This window comes from Etheostoma cragini, chromosome 11 (assembly GCF_013103735.1).
Source record: "Etheostoma cragini isolate CJK2018 chromosome 11, CSU_Ecrag_1.0, whole genome shotgun sequence".
Taxonomy (NCBI): Eukaryota; Metazoa; Chordata; class Actinopteri; order Perciformes; family Percidae; genus Etheostoma; species Etheostoma cragini.
In genome coordinates, this window is record NC_048417.1 from 25,897,390 (window position 1) to 25,917,204 (window position 19,815).

Below are 19,815 nucleotides of genomic sequence, written 5' to 3' on the forward strand. Positions count from 1 at the left end.
GAATTTTAAAAATAAAGTTGGTCCATTTACTCTACTTATAAGTGCAGTACTCTGAGGAAATATTACAATTTTGAAGTCATTACATATTTAATAGCTTCATGTTCCGCTGCATATTTCTGCTCTACTACATATCAGAGGAAATTATTGTACTTAATACTTCACTCCATTTATCTAAAATTGATAGTAACAAGTATAGATTCAGGTATTAGAAACCCATAAGAAATACATAAAAGTACATTAAGTACAACATTAAAAACCTAAGACTAATGCATCAGTAATAAGACTTCAGGAATAGAACATATAGACCTATAACATTATAAAATGTAAACACCTGCATAATGAGTAGTTTCTCTATATTACTTGCATACTTTTATATAGGCAACAATGTGAATGAAGAACTTTTACTTACTTTTAATAGAGTAGTTTACATAATCCACTGGTAACTAGGTCACCAGTTCTAAACATTAGAATATGAGAACTTTTGCTTTGGAGGTGCATGTGTGGGGGAAAAAACACAGAGAAGCAGTTACTGTTTCAGTTGTAAATGTAATGCACCACTTTTAGAAAACACACTACATACATATAAGTAATAGCTGTTAACAATTTAACCAACAACCCTGTGATCAAATCTTCTTTTTACTATTTAGCTGACTTTTTGTATGCAATTAAACATATCTTAATCTCAAGAATACAATATCAAAGGCTCCAGAAAATCATTTTTTAGTTAAATGTCGTTAGCTCTTTAAATGCTGAAACATCCTCCCAACATGGTTTGAAGTAAACTGATTAGATATTTTCCTCACATCGTGCAGCCATACTGAGTAGTGGAGAATTACTAACAACCTGCTGCTGTAGTTATTTATTTTTTACTGTTAACTGGTGAGCATTTGCTAATGCTTTTTTTTCCACGAGTCCACAATACTTTTATTCCCAGTGGAAGCCTGCTTCTTGTCCTTCATCAGCTCCTCCCGAGCCATGGGCTCGATGATGGCGCCCAGCTGGGTGAGCACCTTGGGCATGCTGATCTTTTTAACAGTGCGCTCAGTGTTCCACGTGCGGCCCAGCGGAGAGCGGATGGAGCTCTCAAACTGCGTGTGGTTCTCGAAGGGAAAGGGCAGCGAGTTGACCTGGTGGAGGGTGATGGAGCTGTTTCTCTTCTCTGACATGATGACGCTTGGTAGATGTTGATCTTTTCTGCGTGGAGGTGGTGCTGCCTTGATCCTGAACCTTTTGCGCTTGTTGCGGGACGGGTTGAGGTTCGTCCCTCCCCACTCGCCCCACCCAGGCAGCGTCAGGTCCACCACCTTAGGCTTCCCCGCATCCTCCTGCTTCTTCTTGTCCTTAAGGAAGTCTGAGATGACGTCGTCTCCGGCAAAAGCCTCTTTAATGAGCCCCCTCTGGTCCATCTTTTCATCCGAGTCTTCAGTGTCCTCGATAGTTGGAGCGAGTGGGACTTGGATCACTTTTGTCTCTTTGGTGAGAACTTTTTTTAGCTCGATCCCTCTTTTCCTTTTTCTGTTTTTGCCTGTCTTTGGAGTTGCAGTTGCCAGGTTTTCTGTAGCTGGGGACTGCTGGGACTGAACAGGAGCTATATCAGTGGCTGACTCCTCCTGACTGAGGAGCTCCACTTCCTCCAGAGTCCTGATCCTCATCAGCCCTTCCTCCAGCTGAGCTGAAGTGTCCATGTGACTGGTGTCTGCAGTTGCCTCAGCCCTCTCGGCTTCGGCCTCCCGACGGCTGTCTGCTATTCCTTGGAAAAGGCTTGTGAACTTCGAAAGCTCCTCTTCCTCTTTGTCTGATGCATCTGGATCATCTGCTTCAGCGGTTTTTGACTCAGGTATTATGATGTCAGTCTCCTGAGCCTGACGTAGTTTCCTCCTGCTATCAAACTCTCTGAGGAGGGCTTCCTCCTCCGTTTCCTCAACCTCCTCTTCCTCCTCTTCTTCTTCAACAACTGCATTTCCCCCCGCTCCAGGCCCTTCCGCTATGAAAACCACAGTGTCACTCAAATCTTTTTCTGTGGGATCTTCTGAGAGCTTCCCTCTCATCCAGGGATTTGAAGAATCCAGTCCACGCTCTGCATCATTTACAAAATCAGGCAGCACCTCTGGATCCTCCTCTTCCTCCTCCTCCTCTTCCTTATCATTCAGCGAGGTCACCAGCTTCTGGGTCAGCTCTTTGTTCACCTCCAGCTGCTGCTGCATCGCTTTGCGGGCACCCTCATCGTATTTAGCCATGATGGCTTTCGACTTGGCCCACTTGCCACTGTTCTGGTGCTTTAGCGACATCCTCTCCTGCATCCTGGACAGCTCCATCTTATTCAGCTCCTCCAAGGCAGCGGCAGGGTCCGACTTCACCATCTCGTCAAACTGCTTCACAAAATCTTTACGCTTGGCCTTGTTCTGCACTTTGTGGTATTTCTTGCTCTTGATCTTCCTCTCTCTACGGGCCTTGGCCTCGTAGTAGGACTGCAAAGCCCGGGCTTTCTGCAGCTCTGCACGTCGAATCTTGGCCTCCTCCAGGCTCATCGCCCTCATTGAAGCCTCCTCAGTAGGGGTCAGGATGGGGTCATGGATGGGCTGCTTGTTGGCAGACAGGAGGGCGAATACTTCCTGCTCAAGAGGGGTCTGCGCCTTCCAGCCGGTCACCACCCTCTCCAAGGGTTTAGGGCCAGAGGGCTCCTGATTTAAGGGGAAGACCAGCTGCTCGGCCCTCTGGTTCTGTTTGATGATCCCTTTCCACCGGGCCACCTCTGTGGCTGCCTTCTGGAAGGCCACATCTCTCTGAATCCTCTGAGTCTCCTGCTTGCTGAGAGGGCACTCTATGGTCTTTATACTCCGCTGCAGATTCTTCAGCTGTTTCTTGGCCTTGGCTGGGACTGCGGAGGTTTTTTCCATAGTCCCGATGAGGTCAGACAGGTCGATTTTGTCGCCCTCTCCCTCCGCGTTGACAGTAAACTCAGACATCTGGATGGCCGCTTCGGATCTCTCTCCCAGCTTTTTCTTCCTCTTACCACCAATAGCGCTGATGGCTTCCAGCAACTTATGGCGTTTTCGTTCATCCTCGCCGTCCTCATCCTCTTCACTGGTGATGTTTTCATCTGCGTTGTATAAATCCTCCCCGTCATCCCCGTCGTCATCGTAATCCACATCTGGCTTTACCTCTGGGATCTTGTCTGTCACCTTGGAGCTCTTCTTGAGACTCTTTTTACTCACTTTCTTCTTAGATACTTTAGCCATGCTGGAGTTAACACCGCTGGAGTAGAATGGACTTCGCTGTACACACGTGTGCCGTGAACGGAGCCGTTGTCGTAAATCGTACGCCGCAATGTGAAAAGCACTGTCGCAAAAATAGCTTCTTCCCTTTTTCCCACCAATTAAAATATACCCACCAATAGCCTTCCAAAAAACAAGCTACTTAAATTTGTGTTGCAAGATTGACATTTGTTTATGATCTTAAAATGTATCTCTATGAATTTACTTTTGTAAAGTTTATGTAATTTCTTCTGCTTTTCAGTGGTTTGGGGCAGATTTTTCTAATCTCCTTGCCCCCTCTGCTGGCTGACTGCGCGTGCACGTTATACTGAGACGTTTGTGCTCCTGACATACCACTACATGATACCACGCTTTTAAAACACATACCAGGCCTATGGTTTCAAATAAACAAAATAGTTATGTTAAATGTTACAACGTGTCTTTTTGTTTGCAACGTTTGCCCATGTATGTATAATATTAACCGGTATCGCCGCATTAAAAATATCGAACTGTCATATGTTACAGTCATGTGATCTGTCATCGTCATTACTTCAGTTCATCATGGCGGCGGCTACGTCTGTTTTCCACAGAGTGAGAACTGGCTCTAAAATAGGTGCCCAGTATGACCAGGAAGGCAATCTTATTCAGGTAACGTTGAGCATTTCAATTAATTCCTCAACACAGATAAGACGCTTTCACTGTCCAACTGCATAACGTTATGCCACTATGATGCCTTGGAGGCTAGTTAGCTAGCAAGAGGTGGAGTTTACCAAAAGCATAACGTTTAGGCTACTGTGCTAAGTAACGTATGTAAATTGAGTTGACGGTCGCAAAAGCTATAACGTTAGCTTATAAAATACAAAACACCAACTCCGTTAACAATAGTAAATTCAAGAGAGTTTCCGAACCACTTCACGAGGGCAGAAAATCATCCCCAATAACGCACTAACGTTGTAATTTGTCGTCTTTCCGGAGACATTAACGTTACTTTAGCTATCTAAGTAACACAACAACTCCTCTGCAGCTGTGTGCGATGCAGTGTCTTGCTCAAGAGCACTTTAGCAGCTGGCTGGAGATTAGTTTTCTAAAGCGGTAGATGATGATGTGTGTTTGGCTCCCAGGTGGAAACCCGAGAGGATGAGGAGCAGAGCGTCAAGCTGGCGGAGATCCTGGAGCTCCTGCTGGCTGCAGGATACTTCAGAGCACGAATTAAAGGATTGTCACCTTTTGATAAGGTACACACACAACCTGTTGGTGCTCTCTCTATGCTGCTCCCATCATGTTCTTGGGATAACTCCCTGATTTATTTAAATAGGGGAGGTGAATAAGATACAAGTATTGCTGAACTTTGAATTTATAGAGGCACGGGAGAGATGCAATGTGTTTTAGAGGGATGAGAAGTCCTTTCCTGCGTCACATGAATATGTCAGCTGTTTTGGAGGTGCAACTCCTTCAGCTTAACGGCTTCGGGTAAGGCCACTCTGGCTGCATCATTGAGGTGCTATAGGCAAGGATACACAAGAGCAGCCCTTACCAGAAGCCTTGCAGCTGAAGGAGTTGCTAACTCTGGCCATACAGCTGACAAATTCATGTGATGCTTTAGAGGAAAGGACATCTCATCCTTCGAAAACACATTGGCTCCTTGCCTCTCTCCTCCCATGATTTCCTTGCGTCTCTCTTGTGCCTCCTTGGTGGGAGGGACTAAGATGCAAGGAAGTGAAGCAAGTGGAGGACTTTAGGAGGCAATTTAAGGGTTATGAGCGTGTACCCTCGCTCATGGCTCCTTGGTGATCCTTCCTCAATGCCCGGTCCTAGGGCCAGAAATAATAGCTTTGAGCTATCCTTCAACGAGGAGGGATAGAACAAGTTCCGCTTCTGCCAACGGACCGAGGAGTTGAGGAGCTATCAAATAAGGGTTAAGAGATGCAGCCTAAATCTATACCTCACTCAGCTTGTTTCATCATATTGTTCTCCTCAGGTGGTCGGTGGTATGACCTGGTGCATCACTACATGTAACTTTGACATTGATGTGGATCTTCTTTTCCAAGAAAACTCAACCATTGGCCAGAAAATGTGAGTGTTTCAGCCGGCTTATGGTTTCTGAAGTGTGGCAAAGTTTTTGGTCAAAAATCTCATCTAAAACAGTATGCTAGATTGCGCTGTGAGAAGTGGTCCGATCCTGGGGAATTTCCCTTAAGTTGTCAGACAATCTGAACTTATCAGTGGCAAAAACAGGACATTTAGTGGACAAAATTGACAATGCACATTTGCCCCCATATGATTACATTACAGCCAGAAAGAGCAGCAAACTGGTCACATTGTTCTCGCTCAATACTGGACAAAGTTCAAAGATTGTTGTAACCATCAGTCAATTGCACCCAAAATCAAAGAAATTGTTTTTTAGTTGAAAAACCCAGCAGTTACTATTTAAAGCTTCAGCAACCATAATATTTATATTGCTTCATCCATGTTGAGTGTTTCTTTTTCTTTGCAGAGCTCTGACGGAGAAAATAGTGTCTGTTCTACCAAAGATGAAGTGTCCTCATCGCCTGGAGCCCCATCAAATCCAAGGGCTGGATTTTATCCACATTTTTCCAGTGATTCAGGTGAGAGAATTCATCCTAAACTGAGACACAGACTCTTCATATATTAATATTTAGCATCAAATGGCTTAGAGTATTTAGAAATTGTAGTAATGACAAAAGTCAAAGTAATCTAATGTGGTTTCTGTTATTAGTCTTCAAAGTTGTTGTTTCATCTGCTTCCATCAAACAAAAGCATCCTATCTGTCGGTCTAATTTAAATGAAAAGGGTTTCAGTTGATAAGACTTTGTTTGTGATTTGCATCTGGGTCACGGCCCGCATCTGCTGGAGGTTGACTGTGAGAAAGAGGTAGGCAATCAGGAGAGCCGCTGTAGCAGCAAGGATTAGCCGGCACAGGTTGAGTGAGGCCAGCCAGCTAGCTAGCAGCTAAACAACAAGGCTACAGTCCAGGAGCCCAAGCAGCTTCGTGAACCAGCTGAGAGGCTGTCCAGAGGTAGAGAGATGCTGTCCAGAGGTAGCGGTACAGCAAACCTAAACAAAAAGGAACACAGGGGGCTAGAGAAGACGGAGAAATGGCAAATAAAGAGCGCCAGCGTACCCACGCCTTGCTGAGAGAATCTGTAACTGTACAGGTTATCTTCTGGTTTATTCCTGCATCTGATCAGGTGTGTGTTGTGTTTCCTGCTAGTGGCTAGTGAAGCGAGCCATAGAGACCAGGGAAGAGATGGGTGACTATGTGAGAGCCTACTCCATTTCTCAGTTCCAGAAGACCCACAGCCTTCCAGAGGTAACCATACAGTAACAGTCACATAGTCAGAACTTGGTTGTAGTGGTTGGTGGAATGACATCAAGATGATGGACAACTTAAGCCATGTCAAGATATGCCTTTTACTCTGGTAAAAGAAGAAGTACTAATTTAACTTCTTTATTCAAGTTAAAGTAACAAAGTAAGGCTTGCAATTTTACTTAGAGTATAAAAGTAAAATTAGCTTCTTTAAGTTTTTACTCTTTCACAATAAAAGGCCAGCTTAAATTTACTCCAAGCATTTCGCTAAAGAGGCAACAAAATAGCTTAACGTTACTGTCAGCGCGACACACTTCAACAATGTTAAGTCTAGAGGGACAAAGTGCTGAGAAGAAGCTGCTACTTGCAGAGCACTTTGGAGGGCAACATGAAGGAGAACAACAGACTATTCTGCACCGGAACGGGACAGTGTAGTGCGAGGGCGGTGGATGGACCTCCATTTCTCAAGCTTCCTTGTTGAAAAGTCGCGTCACCAGTGTAGCTACACTAACAGCTACATATAACAAACAAAATCCTCAAAAAGATTTTAGTTTTTCAGATACCCTTATCCAAGGGTAGAACAATACCAAACCATGTTTTTCCATAATTTCGATAAGTACTTTTCATTAAATGGATGGTCGTGACAAAAATATTTTAGTCAGCATAAAGTGCTGTAATTGATCAAGATATTGATTCACTCCATAGGCCAAAATGTGCAGAATGTAATTTCATGTCATTTTTCAGGTGACAGGTGGAAAAAAAAAAGTGAATTTGTTACCGTGATTGTGAGTCTGTATACATACATTAAATTGTCTTAAATAAGATCTGGTGGTGACATGTGCTATAAAACCCTGTGGTCTAGGATGAAGAGTTCCACCAGAGGAAAGACAAGGCTGTGAGAGCAGTTCTGGATGTACTGGTGAGTTGCTAAACCATCAGGCCATCAACCATCTGAATATTAATTCCTAGTCCTCCAAATGACCACGGTGGCATTTTACAGGAAGTGTACAAACCCCAGAGGAAGTACAGGAGGCAAAGGGATGCAGGGGAGCTTCTGGATGAGGAGTCAAGGGTTCACTCCACTCTGCTGGAATATGGCAGGTAGGATTTCACACCTGGTGTGTGTGTTTCTCTGTAGTCTTGCATTGCACTTATCTCCACAGCACTGTCTCAGTGCTGGAGTACAGTCTGGCTACATCATGTATCTGTTCTGGTATGGGGGGGAGGGGAAACACTCTGGGTTATTTGTATTTTTTTTTTAAACCAGTCCTGGGTGGCGCTAAGTTGTCCATGTGGCTTTAAGTCACTGTTTCTATCAGTATTTCTGATTGTAATACAGCTCATGGTTTTTGTAAAAGATAAATCCAGTATAATTTAAATTTGAGCATTAAGGTCTCGTGAAAAACACAGTTCTACAACATGTAACATGTTCTTTTTCTTTCTCATGAGGATACATTTTCTCTGTCTCTGCCTTCTTGCTTACCTGAACCCCAGTGTTGTTGTAGTCTTTAACCCACACATGTTAAGGTTTTTTTTATCTGTCTGACATATTGTTTTTATCCATCTATTCATTCCCACCTCTGTACTAGAATGTCCCATTTCCTCATGTAAGTACTGTATTAACGTAAGGCGCTTACCTTTTCTGCAAGCTACTCACAACACTGTGTTTTGAGTTTGAGAATGTTCTCACATACTATATTTTAGGCATGATGGATGCAAACTGTGGTGTTTCTTTGATCTACTTTGGTATTTATTAAAACAGACAATCCTGTCCGGAACAGGCTGAAACTACTTATGCTGGTTGACTGCCATTTGATGTGTTGATGTTGTAATGTGGCATGGTGTATTTGAAAAATCTTGGGGGGGGGAGGCTTCCTTTATTTTCACACCTTAGTTATGTGTGGCTTCTTTTCTCTCTCTAGACGTTATGGATTCAGCAAACAGTCCAAACAAGACAAGGTAGGTGGTTCAATGATTTGTCTTTTACAAAGTACCAGTTACATTTCACTCGGGGAGTTTTGAAGAGAGCCTTTAAATGCCTCAAACTGTATAGAGCGAGATATATGTCCTCCATTGATGACAGAGAAGGGACTACATGTTTTATGTCAAAAATCTGGAGGGGTGGAGTTAAAGTGACGTGAGCTTACCAAACCTCTGTAGCCCACTCCTCATCTCTGTTTGCACCTAGAGGCTCCAGAGCTGACATGACCATTTTTCAAAGGGGTCTTTTAACCTTTCACCTCTCAAGATATCTGTAAGTGGGTTCTATGGGTATCCATGTTGCAGAAATGCCCACTTCATGCTTAATGCAGTTTGGGGCAAAAAACATGCATCTTTTTGCTTGCAATAGAACTCTGTTATTTTTGCCCATTCTCAAAATGATGTATTTTAATATTTCTACATGCTGGGTCTTGGTGTTGCATAAACATGACTGGAAAGCTGAGACTGTTGTGGGTTAATTAAGCCCAATTTGATTCATGTGTGATGATGTTAGTCCCCATAGTACCCTTTTCCTTGTAGTGAGACCTTACTCTATAAAATGAGCTATTGTAACTTTAGGATAATCACTGCCTCATGAAACATTACAACCACAAATCATTTTTTGATAATTTCTGTCAGTTCTTAAGTGGTATCAAACGGTATCAACCTGTTTTGTAGATTGCCGCAACTGTTTAAGATATATAACTGAGCATGAGTATGGTCATCATACATTTTCAGCATAATGTTCTAAGCCCTCCTATACACTAAACTTTCAAAATTTGAATAGGCGCCTAAGCGAAACACAATGTTTTTTTACAGATTTGTGACTAGAAAAACCTGCACGGAGCTGCATCTCAAATTTATCTTCCGGTTCCCTGCTTTCAGATAATGTATACCACTTCTATGTGACATCTACTGTTGACCTGCTGTCTACCCCTGAAGATCCCCTGCCCCCCTAAAAAAACAAAATAGCTCTCCAAGGGTTAAAGTAGATATGAGAGTTGAGGGGACATAAGTGTGTGACTGGTCAGTGGTTATGTTATGGGTAATATCAGTGCATTGTTTTGACAACATTTTTTAAGTGTTCACTGTGAGTCCAACAGTGTTAAATAAGTGCAATGCTAAATCAGTGGAGTACTCTTTTAACAGTAATGACAAGAGTAGATGTTTGAAGATTGAAGTGTGGCTTGCTGCTTTGTGGTCTATTACTGCTTTTCTTCTTCAGCTTCTGCATCCTGTCTCCCTCCTCTAGGTGGACGAGAGGAAGGCTTCGCTGGCCACTGGCTCTCAGGCAGCACCCCCTGGAATGGCAGAAGTGTCCGAGGAAGAAGACTTGCAGGCAGCGGAGGAGGTGAGCACATTATACAGTGAGTGCAATAAACATGGAAAGCAAAAATTACAAATACAGAAAATAGCAGCAAAAAGCATAGGATGGGATGAGACAGACACCCACAAGTAGTGAAATCACAAATTGAGAATATTATGAATTGAAAATATTTTTTGTAGTTAAGTGTCTTCTTGACATGAACTACTACGACTACCATTTGTAGTTCTATTTGTTGTGACGGTTACTGCCACTATTTATCACACCTCCAACCAACCCCCCCCCAGACACCCCCTACCAAGAGCCTGGGTCTGTCCTAGGGTCTTCCTAAAATTAGTTTTTTCTCGCCACTGTCGCACTAGTTGCATGCTCTGGGGGGAATTACTAGAAATGTTGGTTCCTTGTAATTTGTAAAGTGTGGTATAGACCTTCTCTATCTGTAAAGTGTCTTGAGATAAACTTTACGATTTGATGCTATAAATAAAATTGAATTGAATTGGCATGCAAAACATGAACGTTGGGCGTGTGTGGCCATATTTGAGTAATGAGAATTCATACAGTAACTAAAGAGTTAATAATCTTAAGAACAAGTAGTTGCTTATCTTGTACAAATAATCACATACCCTGGTTTATTACCTAATATATACAGTATGTGTAACTCCACAAATGACTAATTTGATTTATTACAAGTTTGTGAGAAAACCACTTTGTTGAAACTGTCCTAAAGGAAGGAAAGAAGGGAGAAAAGAAGGAGGGAGTGAAGGAATGAAGAAAGGGAAAGAAGAAAGAACCAATACGATGCATCTTTTGCGGTTTTTAAAAAAATCTACAGCTGCTCAAATCATGAGGCAAAGTATTCCACAGTGTATGTCCCACTGTTTCTAAGACTCTTAATTCCCCGCCTTAATAACTGGTTGTTTTTTTCTTTTTAGATGCGAATCAAAACCCTCATGACCAGCATGGCTGCCATGGCAAATGAAGAGGTGGACAAAGCCTGTTTTCTGTCTCATTTTCTTTCTGTTTATCTGTGAATGTTAAGAAATTAATCACCACTTTACTCCTCTCCTTATCTGGACTCAAACCTCATGAAGCTCTTTCTCCCTACAATAATATGAATAACCTTTAGTTCCTTTTTCATGGCTTATTTTCCTAGCATTGCTCTATCTGTCTACAACATTGTTATTTTGTTCTATAAGCTGTCAAGGTTCTGTTCTTTTAACTCAATTTCTATGGTCTGGTAACTGAATCTTTTTGTACCAATGCATTTACTCTGAACAAAACAACTAAATGGCTAAACCATATGTGAATTGTGCAATTATTTTTTTTCTCCATTTTCCATGTGTAGGGGAAGCTAACAGCAAGTGCAGTGGGTCAGATAGTGGGACTGCAGTCTGAGGAGATCAAACAGATTGCATCTGAGTATGCTGAGAAGGTGAGCAACAATCAGTGATAATGATGATGTACCGATTAGCTCGGTAAGATGACCCTAATTATATGCTTTTCCAACAACTGTTTTTTGAAAAAAGTGAAGACACTGCTTTTGTCTCCTGTTGTGAAATTAAGATAATAGTAAAGGAGAAGAGAGTCCTCATCCGAAAAGCCTTTTCTCTCATAAAGATGAAACACAAAATAATTCAAAGCATTACGTAAATCCCACACAATCAGTCACTTATTCACATACCTTTTTGGTCTTTTTGAGCTCCTAATCTGTGACAGTGGGAATTCTTGACAGCTTGACCGATGATTCAGTCAAAGTTCTGTCTCTTTCCATTTAAAAAGAATATCTGATCTCCTAAAAACATCATTTACTAGCCCTCAAATAAAAGACAACCCCCACTTTTTCAAACGGAATTTCTTATATATAGTCCAGTACATCATTTTTGCTTGAAGGGGCAGAAGAAATACTGTTTTCTGCAGCTAACCAGCCAGAGAACAGCAATGTGATAGACAGTAGAGAGCATGTTCAGACACTGCTGGGGATCAACAACTTATTTTAAATATTAGTTCAATCTCTGTGCTTTTTAAGACTGTTGTGTAAGGAAGAATTGAGACACCCTGATCTCAATGAAACTAAGCACTTTGGTGGAAAAAACAAACATTTTAAGAGCTTATTTTTTCTTAATTTTAAGTCTTTTTGTCGCAACAGGTAAAGGGAAACATAACATTGAGAGGTATAAATCCCATATGTGTAGGTTACTGCTTCAGACATTTCAGACAGCCCAGCTAATCAAGCAGCCTGTGACGGCCCAGCACTTAAAAACTTTTGTGCTTTAGCATGCTCTTGTTCTAAAAAAATGTATCTCCCGTGTGTCCCTGCAGCAGTCGGAGATCTCGTCAGAGGAGCGCTCAGAGCGCTACGGGCCGCTGCAGAAACATCGCAGGGCGGTGGCCTCACTCAACAAACTGATCCAGCAGAAGACTAAACAACTGGAAGAGGTCAGCTGTTCACTGCCTTAGACTGTCCACTCAATACACAACCAGGTTTTTCCTGCATATTGGAATTTTTGAGGTTTTAATCAGCCCCGAAGGACAACCAGTGCTAAAATGATAAGAATTGAGAAAAAATAGCAATCCAAATCTTCTCTAAGTGTGTTTATCAACTGTTTACCCAACAACAAGCAGAACATGAACTTAAATAGGAGCACTAACCTCAGTTTTACCGCACAGAGTGGGGTTGTACCGGACTCTGTGATTTTACCGGTAGTATTAATATTGTTTTTTAAGCAGTTTTCTTAATTGGGGCTTCATTTACTCAGGCATAAAGGCATTGCCTTTACTATACCAAACATGCTTGCTGTTGTGTGTAGTTCCCCAAATTTTTATGTACACTGTGTCAAACAATTAGTCCAACCAGAGCCACTGTGATCCTGTGAAGTGTAAAACCTATACAGTAATCTTAGAAACAAACATGCTATATATTTAAAATACAGTATATTTATATATACTGTATACATTGCTCAGGTTGTGTCGGTACTCCTGCCTGCTTCTCCATATTTGGGGCGTGCTGGCCGGCATTTACTGTACATGTAGCTAATACACTGACTATGGAGAAGTATCTCATACAGCCCCACTTCAAAAAGCCAAACTATCTTTAGTGCTGAAACCGTTAAATGACCATAAAGCAATGATCCAGGAAGGTGTCATAACTATCGGTAACAAGAATTTATTTTGTCTGACAGCTACAAGCCAAGCATGCAGAGATGAGAACCGGCTGTGACGATGCCAAAAGAAATCTGATTGAGGTACGTCAAGGCTGAAATACCTGCAACCAACTGAGAGATTTGTAAGCATCTGTTTGCTAGTATGATATTGGCAGACACATGGAACAATTGATACATGCGTACGTATTGTGTGTGTGTGTGTGTGTGTGTGTGTGTGTGTGTGTGTGTGTGTGTGTGTGTGTGTGTGTGTGTGTGTGTGTGTGTGTGTGTGTGTGTGTGTGTGTGTGTGTGTGTGTGTGTGTGTGTGTGTGTGTGTGTGTGTGTGTGTGTGTGTGTGTGTGTGTGTGTGTGTGTGTGTGTGTGTGTGTGTGTGTGTGTGTGTGTGTGTGTGTGTGTGTGTGTGTGTGTTAAAAAACCAAACATCAGAAACATTTTGTAAGATGGAAAAAGGGGTAAACAAGAATTCCAACAGGCCTTTGTGTATTTTCCCAGGCAACAGAGCATTCTGAGAAGCTGTTGAAAGAGCTGAAGTCTTTAGGCGAGATAGAGGAGCAGGCTGACAGCAGGTAAGTGGTGGAGAGTAATTTGACTTCTTTTTGTGATTTAATCCTCATGACACAATGAACCTCCCTCAGCGATTTGTGTCACTGAGGGACAATAGTTCCTCCTAACCCCAAAAGCGGCCTGCTTGTTTTTTCAGTACTTTAAGAACCTGGAAAGTTTATTAGTTGGAACAATAAATATCTTGTCTTTGTAGTGTATTCCGTTAAATATATGATGAAAAGGATTTGCAAATCCTTTTATTCTGTTTTTATTTACATTTTACACAACAACTTCAATGGAATTGGGTTTGGAAGTGCCTTCTAATACAACACTCTGATATAGTTCAGATTGTCCTTACACAAACCAGTGATTAACAGTAATTGTGCTTTAGCAGAACCCAGGAATGTGTTGCCAAAAAGCCAAAAATGTGTAATGCAAAACATATCAAAACGTTTTAATGTAATAAAATTACAATAAAAACTCTGTAGCTCTTTAGCCCAAGAGTTCTTACCCTCATGGAAACTTTCAGCATGAAACCTATGATCTTTAAATGATGGGACAGTCCATCTAATACAGTTTTGTTGTGTTGAACAGCTTGCTTGAGCAGCTGAGGGTTCTGGTGACAATGAACGAGAACTTGAAGCAGCAGGAGCAGGAGTTCCGCACACACTGCAGAGTGAGTACCTGAACACATACAACAGTACAGGGAGGCACTTGTCCCTCACGTCCGCTTTCTCCGTGTGACACACACACAGGGATTCTACATTCAGTTGATGCTGTTTTTTTTTTTTACAGAACATACATCCTGCCCAACAGTAAATTAGTATACCTTTTCTTTTTAATGTGCGTCCAGGAAGAGATGGTCCGTCTGCAGCAGAACATCGAGGAGTTGAAGGCGGCATCAGGACAGGATACAGAGGAGGAGAAGGTCCATATTTAGTTAGAATTATATTCTATATTCCCTATCTAATACATGTTGTATTTTAGCGTTGTCTTATACACTATAAAACCCAACAGTAAAAGCATTCATAAAGACTTCCTTCCCTTATAAACCTGCCTTCCTCACAGTTTGCTAAAAATGCACTTATCTCCTCTTCTTTTCTTAGGAGAGGAACCAGCTGATAGACAAACAGCACACCTCAGACAGAGAGAAACTACAGAAGATCCGTTTGCTCATGGTGACTACTTCACATACTGTAACATAACCAAGATTAGATGGAAATGGAGTGATCTGTCTGGACTGAGGTCACAGCAGCAGATACAGATAACAATGAGACAATTTGAGAGTACTGAAAATAATCCAACAAATACACAGCCTATTCACGGTGTCTTTTACTGGTTTGTTTGTATATTTGCAGATTAGCCTCGGTGGTTGTTATTATTGCTTTAAATTCAGTGTGTGTGGGTGGGTGTGTGTGTGCACGCGCCACACGGAGATAATGACTTGCAAGTATTATGCAAAATGATTCTGTTCACAACATTACATAATGCTTCTGCCCCGCTATATTTCGGAGGGAAGTGTGTTTTTTTTTTTGTTCCATTAACATCAGTTACTTACTGTACCTGCAGATTAAAATTCTATAAAAAAAAAGACCACATTAATCAACATTTATTGTTAGATAGTGTTTTTAAATGATTTGTGCTGCTAAGGATACTTCCTCTGCCATCGGTTAGGCGTAAACAGACTATTATTAACCAAAATCCGCAATGAAAACTCTACTGAATTGAAGGCTCTCTGGATTATTACAGTACCTTGATCAATATTATCATGTGTGACACATGAAATAAGCATTGGAATTTAAAACCCTCTCCTCTATGAGATGAATCACTCAGGACCTTCTTTCTCTCTTTTCAGGCTCGGAAGAACCGTGAGATTGCCATCCTGCAGAGGAAGATCGATGAGGTGCCGAGCCGGGCTGAACTGACCCAGTACCAAAAGAGATTCATCGAACTCTACAGCCAAGGTGGGTTCTTCCTCAAAATCTGGTCCAACCAGGGTTTGTGCTAAACATCTCAAAAAACAGAAACAAAGTGATTAAATCTCTGCTATTTATTTTGTGCCTTTCAGTTTCTGCAACACATAAAGAGACCAAGCAGTTCTTCACACTGTATAACACGTTAGATGACAAGAAGGTTTATCTGGAGAAAGAGGTAAGGAACAACAGTGGCCAGTTCTTTGCATCACAGAAAATAGTTACCAATATATTACCAAGTTCTTTTTGAATTTAGATTTTAATTTTAGCACATCTGTCCAGTAATGATGTTACATGTAATGTTAATAACAACAAAATGTGCTTGAACTTCTCTAGGTGAATTTGCTGAATTCCATTCACGACAACTTCCAACAGTAAGTAAAACTACACGCGTGTGTTGTTTGTATTTGATGCGATGGTATCGTAGAGACTGTCAGTGGGTTTCTTAGCTTTGTTTTGTTGAATACGCTCTAAGCTGCTGTACTGTTGTCCAGGGCCATGTCGTCTTCAGCAACCAAGGAGCAGTTCCTCAGACAGATGGAGCAAATAGTGGAGGGAATCAAACAGAGTCGCATCAAGGTAGAACTCCGCTTGGTACAACTTGGGATTTATTTAATTTATAGAGTGGCTATTATTTCTATGGTTATGATAACACTGTAATTACCAAGTTAAATGCTGAGATGTGGGAACATGATGACATTGCTGAACAGAACAGAGCGAGAAATGTGCCGTCACACAACGACACAGCTGTCGCAGCACAATGGAGCAAAATTATTCAGGCCAAGTTGTAAAGGGCAACACAAGCTGCCGTAGCATTTATGTGACGTAGGCTTCCTGCTCCTCTGCTTTTCCAGATGGAGAAGAAGAAGCAGGAAAACAAAATGAGGAGGGACCAGCTGAACGATGAGTACCTGGAGCTGCTTGACAAGCAGAGGCTTTACTTCAAAACTGTCAAGGACTTTAAAGAGGTGAGAAAAATTCAATTTTATTTTGAGTGGCAAATTATAACAGAAGTTGTCAGAGAGAGCGAGAGAGATAGAAATATATATGACTAATAATGGATTGTCATGATGAACAGTGGCATTTATAGTAACAACAAGGATATTAGAACATGACTAATAATAGCAGCAGTGCAGGGCGTAGCAAGGCGTTGAGCAAGACCACGGCAGCAGCTGCAAACATAATCCAGGTGCCATCGCAATCCAAGGAAATCTGAAGCGAGAAAGAACGACGACTCCAAGGAAGAAGCAAAGTTAGTAACATGGGACATGAATGCACACAGAAAAACAATGTATCAGCTTGTGCTTCATTAGTTATAGATGAAGGACAGGAGAGGTGTCGCTGTTTACAGGGAGGGACTGTTGACAAGAATGTTTATAATAAAAGAAGAATGCAACCAATCAATTTTAAAAGCATCTTTTATTTGTTAACCTGAGATAAAGCCCCATGCATGCCAGATTATGTTGATGTACACCAATGATGAATTTATATTTGTTTTGTCTCTAGGAGTGTCGGAAGAACGAGATGCTGATGTCCAAACTGAGAGCGAAAGGAGCCTCTTAGTCCTGGCATTACTCTTGGTTAGCTGTCTTTTTTATTTAAATGAAATATATTATCGTTATTACAGATAATGATTGGGGTATGATTTACCATTCCACGTCATTTCTCCATGTGGCTAATAAGGTTGTAAACCAACACTTGGGACTTGCATCTTAAACCCTGTGAGAGGAGTACTGGACATTACATTCACACTGTGCTCTTTGTATGTGCCAAATCCAGCTGACTGAAAAACCGAATTGCCTTTAATTGGTCAATTCAAAATAGGTTCTTAGGTTTTTTCGCATATTTTTGGCATAACCTTCGCCACAATGTTCACAAATTACCAGACACTTTCTTAGAATCTAGTCAGCCCATTTCTTAAAAAGTGTTGTATTTCTAAATGAACAATATGATATTGTTAATAATAATAACATCTAATATCTGATAGGTTAAATCTAATCATACCTCAACTAACATTTACCTTTTATAGCTGTACTAGGCACTAAAAGATCCATCCATGTCTTCATGTTGATCATAAAGTGGGGCCGCAACAGACGAGATACCCACTATTTGTGTTTGCTGATCTTACCTCACAGGATTTTAAGGAACTTAAGTGCTTAATTTCATTATAAAAAGTGCTGTGTGAAGATTCCCTGTGCTGCTTTGCACATAACTCTTCAGGTTCTTGTTAAGATCATTGCCAATGGTGGGGTTCTTATGTGCCTCTGAAATGGAATTCACCTCATGTCTTAGATTTGCCTTTTGTCACCTTCCAATGACTATGTACAACCATTATTTAATAAATAACAGGATTTAAATGCCTTTGGTGTTACTCACTTGAGATAGGATGTGTTCTGTCAGACACTGTGTGCTGATTAAAAACAGCGTACTATCAGAAGTCACCAGGCTGTTTTTCGAAGTCACAAGATGAATATGTGGAGGAAACATCCTGTGTTTCACAAAGCATTTAAAATCTCTGTTGCAAATGCACAAGGCGGCCAAGTAAACTTCTGTTCCCACACATTGACCAGGAATACCAATCAAAGACTCTTTAGTAGCTGCTTTGGAGCTTTCAGTTGTATTGTATATAATCCTTAAAAGCCAAAAGAATAATCCTCAGATGTACAGTAGCATTGTACTTCAATAACAGTGTAAGACTCGAGATGGGCAGTTTAAAAAAATAGATCAAAATCAATGTAGACTTTAGAGATATTGCGTTTTTTTAATTAAAATACATTTTTCTTCCTTGTCAAAAGTGCCCAAATTGCCACGAGGCAATTCAACTGTCAACACCTCTGTTGGAGATTTGGGGTTTTTATGCTATTAGTGGCTAATGTATCCTGGAACCTCCAGCCTGCAGCAGAGGAGCAACGGGGAGCTCTCTCGCCTCAGCCCAAACTGACTCAACCAACTTCACTTTTATTCAGACTTTACAAAGCTCCCTCTGGAGACACAAATTGCTTTATACAACTGATTTCACACATGCAAGAGTGCTCCCCAACACCTGGAAACACGTCCGATCAATGCATTTGTCACATTACATTATATAACCCATACCGTCAGTTCCTTCAAGCAGTGTAACAATAAATAGAAAGTCTTTAGTCATTTAGGATCCTAGTGAGCTGAGGGAAGAAGCTCTTACTAAACTTCTTGGTGCTGGCATGGTACCAGGAAGAAAAGGCTGTTACCCAGGGGGTTTGAATCTTTATTTTAGTAGTAGTGCCGGGTATAAATATCCTTTAGGCAGGGTAGAGCCTTGCTTATTGTGTCTTCAGACAAACAAACCAGTCTCTGCAGGGCCTTGTGGTCCTGTTTGGTGCTGTTTCCATACCAGGCAGACAGGCGGTGATGTTCCCCGTCAGGATGCTCTAAATGGTGCACAAGTAGAAATCCCTTAGGGGAAGCAGTCCACCCTCTCCACAGAGGACCCGTTGATATTAGGGGAGCGTAGTCCCTTCTTTCTTCATCCCAAAGTCCACTATCGACTAAATCCAAAAGCGCCCTGCTGGTCTTGGTTGCCTTCCAGTTTAGACCCTGTAGAAGGTCTCCAGCACACTAAGCGAGGAGTCCATGCAGTAATAAACATGAATAAATATATATAAATAAAGTGTTACTTATGTACAGGATCTCACAGCCAGTGATGGGCAAGTTACTTTTAAAAAGCAATTAGTTACTAATCCATAAAGTAACTAAATTAATACTCAGTTACAAATTATAAAAGTACTTAGTTTCTTCAGAAATGAACTAATGCGTTACGTTCAAGTACATTTTTAAATGCTCAAATGTGACCACCCCACCCCCCCATTTAATGGAACTTAAAATACATGTACATGTTCAATTATTTATGATAATTTTGAATATTCTAATGAAATGGACACTTAATCCAATACATTATTAACAGAAACAATGTACACACATCTAAACTCTTTTAAAGTGAGACTAGCCTCCAATCAGATGCCATGTATGTAGATAAGTCTAGTGGATCGATACAAATAACAACATAGAGGTTTTGGAACTTTTGCTATTTATTGCTCCTCAACAGGCCTCAACTGGGCAAAATTAAATAATGCTTGTTAAGCCCTATAGCAAAAATAAATAACACACATATATACTGTTTGTAGTGCAAATAACGTAAGTGGCCTGATGTTCATAGTGTGTGTGGGTGGGTGATAGAGTGACGGCGATTAGTTTATGACTCTAGAATCATAGTGAG

At 41.3% G+C, this 19,815-nt stretch overlaps 2 protein-coding genes across 5 annotated transcripts; one reads left to right on the plus strand and one right to left on the minus strand.

Annotated features, from left to right (window-relative positions):
• Positions 1-851: 851 nt before the first annotated feature.
• si:dkey-251i10.3 (uncharacterized protein LOC553498 homolog) lies at positions 852-3,339 on the minus strand. The gene has a single exon (XM_034885148.1). It carries the CDS (start codon positions 3,237-3,239, stop codon positions 891-893), a length of 2,349 nt encoding a protein of 782 aa, XP_034741039.1. The 5' UTR covers positions 3,240-3,339; the 3' UTR covers positions 852-890.
• A 296-nt stretch (positions 3,340-3,635) lies between these two features.
• Positions 3,636-17,931, plus strand: ccdc93 (coiled-coil domain containing 93). Of its 4 annotated transcripts, none has more exons than XM_034885157.1 (25): positions 3,636-3,902; positions 4,376-4,489; positions 5,233-5,327; positions 5,749-5,860; positions 6,487-6,585; positions 7,445-7,501; positions 7,583-7,683; positions 8,172-8,189; positions 8,505-8,541; positions 9,815-9,913; positions 10,819-10,869; positions 11,232-11,318; positions 12,206-12,322; positions 13,066-13,128; positions 13,540-13,613; positions 14,185-14,266; positions 14,444-14,518; positions 14,697-14,768; positions 15,446-15,554; positions 15,659-15,741; positions 15,900-15,937; positions 16,058-16,142; positions 16,418-16,531; positions 17,070-17,143; positions 17,258-17,931. In XM_034885157.1, the coding sequence occupies exons 1-24, from the start codon at positions 3,681-3,683 to the stop codon at positions 17,124-17,126; spliced, it is 2,061 nt and encodes a 686-aa protein (XP_034741048.1). In that variant the 5' UTR covers positions 3,636-3,680; the 3' UTR covers positions 17,127-17,143; positions 17,258-17,931. The 4 variants fall into 4 exon arrangements, with proteins under 4 accessions (XP_034741048.1, XP_034741049.1, XP_034741047.1 ...); XM_034885158.1 differs by having other exon boundaries at positions 17,593-17,930; XM_034885156.1 differs by having other exon boundaries at positions 17,070-17,931.
• Positions 17,932-19,815: the final 1,884 nt, after the last annotated feature.

Bases quoted from the DNA above. Each gene is read 5' to 3' on its own strand.
- si:dkey-251i10.3 (XM_034885148.1), bottom strand. From the start codon at position 3,239: ATGGCTAAAGTATCTAAGAAGAAAGTGAGTAAAAAGAGTCTCAAGAAG.
- ccdc93 (XM_034885156.1), top strand. From the start codon at position 3,681: ATGTTACAACGTGTCTTTTTGTTTGCAACGTTTGCCCATGTATGTATA. The intron at 3,903-4,375 runs GTAACGTTGAGC...TTTGGCTCCCAG, and splicing joins AGGAAGGCAATCTTATTCAG to GTGGAAACCCGAGAGGATGA. The intron at 16,143-16,417 runs GTAGAACTCCGC...CTGCTTTTCCAG, and splicing joins TCAAACAGAGTCGCATCAAG to ATGGAGAAGAAGAAGCAGGA.